The 10,691-nt window shown below is 39.9% G+C and overlaps 1 protein-coding gene across 1 annotated transcript; it reads right to left on the bottom strand.

Moving 5' to 3' along the window:
- Positions 1-39: 39 nt before the first annotated feature.
- LOC114857272 (periphilin-1) lies at positions 40-10,318 on the bottom strand. Its single transcript, XM_029153612.2, has 10 exons — positions 10,164-10,318; positions 9,713-9,765; positions 9,292-9,365; positions 8,747-8,977; positions 8,521-8,582; positions 6,737-6,820; positions 6,352-6,503; positions 5,100-5,176; positions 4,650-4,784; positions 40-900 (listed from the first exon to the last, which is right to left on the bottom strand). Coding segments are annotated over exons 2-10 (1,041 nt in total). The 5' UTR covers positions 9,714-9,765; positions 10,164-10,318; the 3' UTR covers positions 40-675.
- Between the last annotated feature and the right edge of the window lie 373 nt (positions 10,319-10,691).

The raw sequence follows: 10,691 nt of genomic DNA, 5'->3' as shown, positions 1-10,691 counted from the left end.
TTGTGTTTATTCACAAAATGATTTACAGTAATGCAGATATAAAGTTCAGGATAAATCACCTCAGTTTTTATTTACAGAAATACACCAGAATATATTTAGAAGCTATTTGGTTACAACGCTAAATAAGACAAAAGTGTGATACTTTATAGAGTAGTTCTGTACTGAAAAACTTTGAGAGTTATGCCCTTTGATACTGGTTGGTTTACACATAGTTTTTATAATAGTTGCACAATACATTAAATTAGTAAGACTACATGGTTGTGTCACAATGGATTTGTTATTGGGTTCAGTCACTTTCAACCAAACAAAATCCAACCTTGCTTTGAAATAGAAATAACTACATGTAATAATATTTAGATAATAAAAGCATGACTTACAAATTGGCTGCAGCTTTTCATAAAAATGGCATCATGGACGTTTCGTTCCACATGGTCCTCTATTATTATGGTTTTATTCATAATACTGAAGGTATTTTGTTATAATGAATCAATGATTGTGTCTTCAGTATTATTTATGCCCATGGCAGTGGAACTACGGCCAGGGCTGATAACCCGACTTTGCTTATAGAACATATAAATATCTTGTGACTGAGACAAGACACGACAAATTGAAACAGGTAAATAATTCGTCGTCACTTTTTCATTTTTCCGCCTTTAGAAGTAAAATAGAATAGAATCATGGCAGCACGTTGTGACCTGTGGCCTGCGTTGAGCTGCTGTCCGGCTGCTCTAACACTTCGTCGAGCTCCTTGACAAAATGCCTGAGGGAATCTAGGCAGCGCTCTTTGAGCTCCAGCAGGTTCTTATGCAACGGGGCCTGCAGCAGATCCTCCAAAGTGGGCTCCTTGACTACCAACATCTTCACCACTGTGCGAAATGTCTCACAGTCCTTCCTGTAATCCTGCACAGAAAAGAATCAAGTCAAGAGCTGACGTCCCTGAAAATGATGCAATAAAGTATACAGGGTGAAAGGTAAAAGGCATGTTAGTGGTGCAATGACATTCTTTCACACCACATTGTAACAAGCTCTCCCAACCTGCTAACATTTTACTACAGACCCAAAACTGCAGTTAAGTCTTTATTGGAGGCCCAGGTGCAAGAGCACATCTTTATCACCTGAAGAGAAATGCTCTCAGAGAGGTTTAGGGCCACAGTAGCTATCCAAGGAGTCTGGGACAAAGAGGTCCTCTAGGGTTAATCCAAGCTAATGCAGGAAAGATCACTTTTCAACAGAGTCATTAGTGTAAAAACAGTCGGGCGAGTAAGAGTAAGTATTAAAATCGGACGTGTCTACAAACGCATCTCATCTATTTAATATCTTTGTTTTGGATGAGCTAAAGGAATGTGGGCAGTAAAGGCCTAAATCAACAGCTCTTTATCTAATCTAGCATTAACTGTTTGATAAACACAATAAAACAAATTACAGCTTTGTTCATTTTTACAAGAAAAAAGCAGGCAGTCGTCTTAAATCAGGGTCGAGTCTATAGCAGAATGTGAAGTTGGCCGGTTAAACAGCCTTGTTCCAAGGTTGTGTCAGTTTTGGGAAAACTTGAAACACCAAGTGCTGTTTCTTCGCCTAGATACACATTATGTGATGTGTATCTAGGCAAACTCATGATCATGTATCCATCATCAGCACTGTAATAAATGTTGAGCATTGCTCTGTGTTTATTACAGAGCCCCACAATCACAGATTGACTTCAAAAAAGTCTGCTAAGCTTGCCTTTGTGATCAGAGGTCTTGTAAATTCACTTTGCCCAAACCTTGATTAGAATTTGTTGAAGGTTTTGAGAAAAAAGAAATCACAATATGGAACTACAGTAGATGGCCCAAAGGAGTACAGGATTACAGCAACAAAACATGTTGTAAAGTAAAATATTTAAAAAAATTTCCCACAGTTGGGATGAAGCTGGTCTTTACCATTGAAACATAGAGAAAAGGTTAAAGAAACAATAACATGACATTTAGTTTGGAACAATAGGATGGAAATGCTGACCGCATGGGAACCACTTTCTAAGGTGTTTAAAAGAAAGGCACTGTGTTTAAAAAGGAACAAGCTGGGGAGCATATTAAGAGACAGGTACACAACTGGTTGTTGCATTGACATGCATTCATTTAGATGCTGTTAAAAATTATACAGAAATACTGGTTATTATTGCTATATTACAATGTGTTTTGCACATACACATAGGAAAGGATTGAAACAGAAATATCCCAGACTGTGGGAGATGTTTGGACCTAGGCAGATGCTTTAATGTCTGCAGATCATGTCAAGAGAATTCGTGGTCCCACATAATGACAGTCCTCACCGCCAACCACAAAGAAGTGAGAGACTCACGACACGTGTGGTCAGGGTCAGCTTCGTTCAACAGCACAGGTTCCCTCTGTGTGCATTCAGTTTGGGCTCTCCCTTAATATGCTGTGTGGAACCTTTTCCATGAATCCTAACTAATGATTAACATCAGACCATCATTCAATACCTCATAAGTGAAATGTTCTCCTCAGTTAAACATTTTCAATAAATGAGCTTTATTTGGAAGGAGCAAGAATTGGTTCCTTGTTTGAAGATGTGAGGAAACAAAGGCTAAATGAGATACAAACATGTGGTCCATGTCCCACAAACCAGTCTTCCTCTAATCAATTAGGTATGATTATGTCTGCCATGTTCCAGAACAAAACCTTCCCAAGCTAGTCTTTGTTGACAGTGACTGCATTTAACTTTGTCCTGCGTTTATGTAAAGGCTTCGAAATCAGATGATTGGGAAAAAGTGGCCTCACAATGACCTGAAACGAAGAGAATGACTCATGCTGGAGCAAACGTGTATGTGACTTTGTGTGTAAATCCGCTTGAGATGAAGAGCATCACTCTGTGGTTATTACAGTACTGAACAATCACAGAGTGGCTTCAAACAAATTGCTATTTTAGTCAGAACTGCTCCCATATTACTTGAAGAAAACAGGAAGGGTGCGTTTGACCTGCTCACGCTCCTCATGTTGTGAGAAAAGGCTGCAGGGAGGTCCTGCCCGAGTTCCTTCCCTCTAGTGGGAGCCATGAGCTGATCTTCATGCCTGATACTAAGGGGCCACACAGAATGGTTTGAAGCCCCAAGAGGAATAAAACAATCAAGAGCCATGAGGAGGAGCCCTAAAAAGTGGGCATGTGACCATGTTGGATGTTTGTGGAGGTCCAAATTGTGAACATACTGACATGAGTATAAGCTGGGGTACCAGGTGGGGGTGGGGAAGTTAAGGGCTTCAGTAAGATTATATATACGGCACTCACATGGACATTTAGCGAGGCTCTGTTCAAATGAAAAGTGATGCAGGCAGGGGTCCTGCATAATAAGGGAAGTAGGGTAATGACTTGAGGCCTGGTACACATTAGGGGATATTAAAAGAGCCATTTTAATCACTCAAGCTGCAAACCGGACCTCTGGATGGAGGGGCTAATAGTTGAAATGGATATGTTTCATTTGCACTGATTGAGATGATGAATGGACTGCTCTGAAAATCACTCCCAGGCACTTTGCTACATCGCAAATAGATATTTTCCAAGTTCCTATGTAGTGTAATTTGACAAGCTCTGATCTGTCCTGTGGTCACTGCAACGAGTGATGCAATGCTTCATCTGTTCATCCAATAAGAGAAAGGCGCATTGTGATGAAAGCTGTGACACACTAGTCAAGTAGTTCCTGCAATGAACAAATGAATGATGAGATGTGCCAGGACAGAGTCATAGGAAGGATGCTTACTGTGGCAATGAGTCAATCCTAAAAGTTTTAGGTTTCTGATGTTCTTTATAACCCTAAAACACCCTCAAACGGAATGCATTACAACAACCTCTTGGTCAGAAAACAATAAGTTTTGCTGGTATGACAAATGCATCCTAAAATGAACCACCCTATGATAACAGGGCTGTTTACACCATATAGGGTTTGCTGAAATGAGCCCAAAAGTACAAGCAAAGGTAAAAAAGACTGAGTTGCTGGTGTATGTGACATGCTAGGCTAACGCTGCTGTTGATTGGAGTGGCCCATTCAAACCAGTTCAAGGACGTCTCACACTGGTGTATATTGGAGTGGCTGGTGCAAAACAGTTCAGGGTCTGAGGTCGGTTCTGCCCACTACCTCATCTGCTCGGTTTGAAAAACCACAGCCATGATGGATCAGTGTGTGTTTAACTAAGCCCAGGGCAGATGTTACAGTAAAGACACAGCAGAGGTTTCTGCCACTCACCACGTCTGCATTAGCAGTGGGAAATGGCAGGGTGAGCATGTGTGTGCACGCTAATGCCAAGAGACGTGCCACGCTGTGGGTGGGCCGCCTGCAACCTGCGGGGCAATTCCTGTCCTGCTTTAACGGGAACACATAAGTGGTACTGTAGTGGAGAGCGATGACGGGAGGGAGAGAGTGTAACTCCAAACCAGCCAACCAGAAAAGGCGTCACATCCTGAGGTGCTAAAACCTTTCTGCTGATTCAGCCCCTTTCCTTACACCAAAAAAAAATACAGCGTGTGACAAATACTACATGTGACAAATTAGAGTAAAGTAAGATAAGCAAGAAATGTGGTCCCCGTGGCTTCGAGAGATTTGGTATCTAGGAATCTCAGTATCTAAATCTTGAGCCTTTTCATAGAGAAAATCTTACTACCTTCTCAATTTCCAGAGCCTTCACCCTAATGGCCTCCGAGCGGCGAGCCTTGAAGACTTCATCTGGTGTCGGCTTTGGCTCCATGCTGGCAGTCACCACCTCCTCTGACGCCACTACAGATGCAGGAGGTTTTTCCTGGCGGGTCAAAGGTTAAGGGTTAGAGTCGAGGTCACCAGGTTTAGAAACAGCTTCTGATTTCAAAGTGTTTCAGATACAGACATCTCTGCACTCCTATGAGTGTTGAGCTCTTGTTTTCATAAACTACTCATTATGCATGCCACATGTCAACGGTGACAGGAATGTAGACAGTACAATCGGTCTGTACATTCTTCTTTAAAAAGGTTGTTTATAGATAATTAATGTAATGTGATACAACAGCAGCTGATATTATGTTACAGCATGTTTCACCCTAGAAGAGTCCATGAAACTGCACTCAGATGTGTATTTTACCTTTGAGGATGCTGAACTGTGAGGGGAAGCTTCCACAGAGCTGCTGGGAGTCTGGCTTGTCAACAGATTGGGCTTAACTGCAGGAAAATATCACGACACAAGGAAATTGAAGGAAACATGAGCAGATTGTTGTCCTTAGATAAAAATACTAAATAAAAAGCTATGGCAAAGAGCAGATGACTATAAAAAATGTTTCACATGCAACAATTTCACTGATGGGTCACTGGTCTGGGAAGCAGCGTATTTGCACCAAACTTTGCTGTATTTATTTACCTCTCTCTGATCACATTCCTTAGCTTTCACTGTGCTGTGTAATAACAAAAAAATCGCACAAGACATAAAAATAAACATCAGGGAACAATTCCTTCCTTCCTAATGCGAGACATCCGATTATTACTCTCTATCTTTGTACTATGAGCTGAAAAGTAAAATTTGTGGTTGTCCTTAATGCTCCCATGTTGGGGCCTCCCACGCGACTGCGGTTGAGAAGTTCAGCTGTGCCCAAAGTGAAATATTGTCTTCTGCTAGCTTACATGTGTGCAGAAGAAAACAAATAGAGCCATTCTGTTTGTTTTTACAAAAATGATGTACTGGTTCAAACGCTAAAACCTCAGTCCCGGTACAGACAGAAGAAACAGCTTCTGACAGTGTGCCAGGTTAATTAAACGACTGATGAAATTATATTGTGAGATAGTGACAACAATTGTGATGTTGAAAAGTATGTGAAAAAGCTCTGGATTTCATACCCTATTACTAAAACCCTTTTTTATGCCTCCCTAATTAGGATCCCAGATGGGAGGGGCGGCTGGAGGTACAACGGCTCTCTCACTGTTTTACGGCATCTTCAAAGGGTGGTACAACAGAAAGCCAAACTGGCTACACATTACATTTTTTATAAATGGAATAAACCACAACATGGCTTATACATAACTTACAAACTAACCTTTGTAAGCTGTGAAGCTACTGTATAAACGTCATTAGTGCAGAATTTTTAAACTCATAAAGCTTGTGAAGGCACAAGGACAAAGCCAAAGTGACTTTGAAGATGTCAAGCCAGCACATGGACTTATTTCTTGCAGAAGAGGAGGTCAAGCGCTCATTCCCCAGCTGCATTACCCTAATAAACCAAGGGTGTCCTTTTTCACATCCTCACAAACGTGTGCTGTTAGCCTCACTGATACGTTAACACCATGAGCCCTCACATCACACGTTTGTGACTGCTTACTATGCGATGCTGTGATATGAGACTTACTCTGTTGGGCCTGCTGATAAGTGACTTTGTCCCTGTTAGGAGAGAACTTGCTGTTGGTGTTCAACCCAGAGCAGCCAGAGGGCTGGGCTTCCCCTTTTACAGGAGAGTGATCCCGCTTGAATGTTACAGGCGCAGAGATCCTGTAGCCTTCTCTGCAAAAGAACAAATGTGGAAGTTCAGGAATCCACTGAAAATGAAACATTAAAATCTATAGCTTGTGCACTTCTGCATCTTTTAGGACTTTAAAATCTAAATCAATCAATAGGGACTCATTAGAAATAGAATGCTACTTCCAAACCACAAACTAGACAACTTTCAATCCATGCTTTTCTTATAGGACTGGTTGTTTTGTTAGTGTATAGAAATGAACACTGAGAACACTGACTTGAGTTTTCTATCTGATGTTGACTTCGAACCAGGGGCTTCTGCGCCTCTTTGACGGTAATAGGGACGAGTTCTGCGATTTTTCCTAGAAAAAAAAAAGTGCGGGCAAAACAGTCTTATATTCAAGCAATAAATACAAGATTAAATGATTAATTAAGTAATAATCATTTGAGCTTAAATCTAGTCTGGGTTTGCAGCAGTGACACTTGACTTGTGCATCTAGTATTTGCCAGATTCAAAGCTTCTGTCTGAACAGCCTTTGGGTCCAGTGGCATGAATGACCCAAAGGCACCTGGTTGTCATGGCCTCTGCCTGAACCCGAGCCACATGTCAAACAAAGAGCAGGTCTAACAAGCTCCCAAACTTTTACGACTTACCTTCTGTTTGAAGTAGCCATGACTCAGCCTGCCATTTGCCAAGCACTGTATTGCTATGCATTCAGTGCAAACATTAACGGGTGCAGCAGTCTGGTGTGAATCAGGCTTTTATCAAGGAGGCATGATACACATTTAATTGGCTTTGTGGTTTTGCTGTGACTAAACTACAGGACAAATGCAACAATTTGGTGAAGCCTAAAAATGACCTCTGAAGTAGAACAAACTAATGAGAAATGCGAAGAATATTTAAGCAGCTTTATTTTATTTGATTTCTTACTACACAAGACATGAAACACTCCGGCTTGTTTTTAACAGTGAGCAAAAAAAAAAAAAAAAGAGTGCTGTTCGTTATGTGAGTGACTCATGTCTTGAAGCAACACCAACTCATTTCATTATTTGTGAGCAAAAATCCCGCGAGTGTTTGGTTACTGCAGAACTGTATTACTTTAAAATGGGCTTCTTGGCTCTGTCCAATATCACCTCATCCTGATTTACACATGTAGTACTATAAGGTGTAATGGAGTAGTTATGGGTTTACAGAGGCTAAAAGCCTGGAGGCTTACGTTAAAATGTTTGCTGTTGTTATCACCTGACTCTTGATGGTTTTTAAACTTCTATTAGGGTGTAAAATAATTTAGCTAGAACCTTACTAAATAATTGTTTTAGACACTGCTCTTCATGAATGCATATTTGAAGTATGATAGTATCTAGTATCTATCTTCTCTTAAATTGTTTTTGTAACTACTGTTAAATTATGAACCTGAAATTATCTAATGTGAAGTTTGTTTTGATGCAGGGATATAATTAAGACAAAACACATGTTGCTGAGAATATGAGATGTGTGTGGGTGTTTGAGGAGGGAGCAGTCCAGCTGTTTTTCTTGCAGTGTAGGGCACAGGGTGGAGGTGGGGATTTTTGGCTGAGTGAATAGACACTAGTGCCCTTTGTCCCGTCTCTAGCCTAGAATGATTTCTGGAAAAGGGGACGCTGGCCTGTAAACTCTTGGTATGCCGAGTGGTCAACAGGAGTGTGATAAATTCAGACTGGTTCTGACTGGGCGTTAAACTCACCAGCTTACTTGAAGTATGCTCTTAAAGTTAATTAGTAAAAAAATAGTTTACTAAAGCTGCATTTTCTCAGACACTTAAAATGTAAAAGTTTTTAATGACAGATGTTATAGTTTTATTTGTTACATAATATTGAGTGTTTACTGTATTATCAAGACATAGAATGCAAACTATGTCATTAACCCAGAAGGTAAAAAAACCTATCGGGACATTTTCACAGACCTCTGTTTCCACCCAGAGGCTTTTTTATGCATTACACAGCAAATTCACTGACACAATTGACAAGCAACACTAATTAGGATGCCAGCAAAAAATCCATAAGTGGAATAAACTTTTATTACCTTGACGCTAGCTGATGACGCAAATCATCATTGCTATAGTATGGCTGGGAGTACTGGGCCTCCTGAAAACAAAATCACAATCATGACATATCTTTGTAGGAAAAGCAAAGAATCATGACATTGTTAAGGCCTGAAAAACGTTAATCGAATGCCATGTTGCGTTCTGGTCTTAACATTTTGCTGCTAATTCTAACACTTGATCATAAACTGGTTCATCATGTCTTACGTGTCGTGGAGGTGTGGGATTCCTGCAAAAATTCCCAAAGTTAGGGTTTTCCTCAAAAAATCGACAATGGGTCTGTGGGTAATTGCCATCTTGACGGAATTCTCTTTCATTCTGGAAATTTGGAGGACCACTGTACCACTGGTCATCATGAAAATCTCGGCCATAATCCAGCTCCTGCCGAGGCACAGTGCTCCTCTTGTCAACAATATTAACAACTCGACGAACTGTCACCTAGAATGACACATCATAGTTGTTAAATATTTCTAAATATATTTGCACATGTACTGTGTTACAAAGACACATTAGCCACTTCTGCCTACTCATTTACCCTGAAAAAAATCATAGTGACAAAGTAAAACCATGTTGTTTTTTTAAACACAAAAACCCCCTTTATTTTAGAGCTTTAGAAGTCTCCTGCAGAACCAGGCACTGGTCTGGTCTGAGTGTCCCAGTAGAACAGTAGAAGCCTCTTACCATCACCAGTTACTGTAACAAGTAAACTAGGGTAATTTGTCAGTCAAGGCATTCTTAGAAACACGCCTTACCTCTCTTCCATCTATTGGTGCAAAGTGATCTTCATAGACATCTCTAATTGATCTTCGACCATGACGATAAGCCACTGAAGAAAGAATAGAATTTTATGTGTCAAATATTTTTTTTTCTATTGAATCAGATCCGACAGAAACACAAAGGTTAGACAAAACAAAGGTTAGAGTTTATTTCCTTATTGAAGGACTTCTGCTCCACCTTTAGAGAATTCTGACCAGACAGAGATCAAGGCACCACAATCTTTAAACTAATATAACCTAAATACTAGTATTCAGCTTTGCTCTAGTTTGTGTCATGTTAAGGTGGAAATCTTGATTTGGTTGGTATGATATCTGAGTTTTTGGAGAGTAGATGATGGCTGACTGACGAAATAGATATTTAGTCCTAGTACAAGCAAATAATGGTACTTTCACTTACTGTCGAAAGAACGTCCTTGGTTCTGTCTCTGGTTCGCTCAGGAAACAACAAACCTGCAGCAATTAAATGGGTAAAGCGTTGTTGCCTGATATAAGATTTATGCTGAACAACTTGGACTCAAAATCCAGAAACACTTCGAACAAAGTCATAATAACAATACCAAACATATACATGTTTGTATAGTTTCCCATGTGGACCATTATTTGTGCCGATCAAAAAGACAACAAACGAACATTAAGCCGGCATTGAGCCTCTTCTTAACATCTTATAACCACCGCTGTCAAATAGCACAAACTGAGGCTTTAAATGGTTTGGTGATGTTATGTTCGTTGTTAGCAATTGAAGCTAGTCACGTTAGCATTAAAGAAAGCTACAAGCCTCCCGCCAACCTAGTTATAATAAAATCCGTTCCCACAAAATGCATTTTACAATTAGATTAAAGAACACTTACAGTGAGAGAAACCACAGTATTCTCATTGAGGGCATGCGTGGGTGAATCCAAAACAAGCATATAAACATACACCACACAATATTAAACACAAATTTCCTGTTTTCCTTCTTCTTCTGGTCTTCTGGTAGAGAGGGGGATGTTGTTGGAGCGCTACAACCCCTAGTGGTCGGAGTAAGAAATGACTAAACTTTATTTTGTTCGCATTTAAAATTCTAGTATTTTACCTAGGTAGAAAATATATACGCGGGCGTATTACTATATTATTACTTTATTACTATTACTACTATTACTTTTTTATTTTTTGACGTTTAATAAATCAATAATAGTATTCATATATCCATTATAATCCATTAACCGAAAACATCGTTAAATTGTAGATAATCAGTTTTGTCAGGGTAGCTCTTTAATTCTTAGGGAAACCCTTCAATAGACTGGACGGATTGATATTGATACATCGAACTGGACAGAACAAGATAAAATAGTAATTAAAACTGTTTATACTAACCCGTCTTGATAAAAAAAGAGCTG

Source organism: Betta splendens, chromosome 6 (assembly GCF_900634795.4).
Source record: "Betta splendens chromosome 6, fBetSpl5.4, whole genome shotgun sequence".
Classification (NCBI taxonomy): Eukaryota; Metazoa; Chordata; class Actinopteri; order Anabantiformes; family Osphronemidae; genus Betta; species Betta splendens.
Note: the sequence above shows the minus strand (reverse complement) of the source record. Positions and strands in the feature narration are given on the sequence as shown.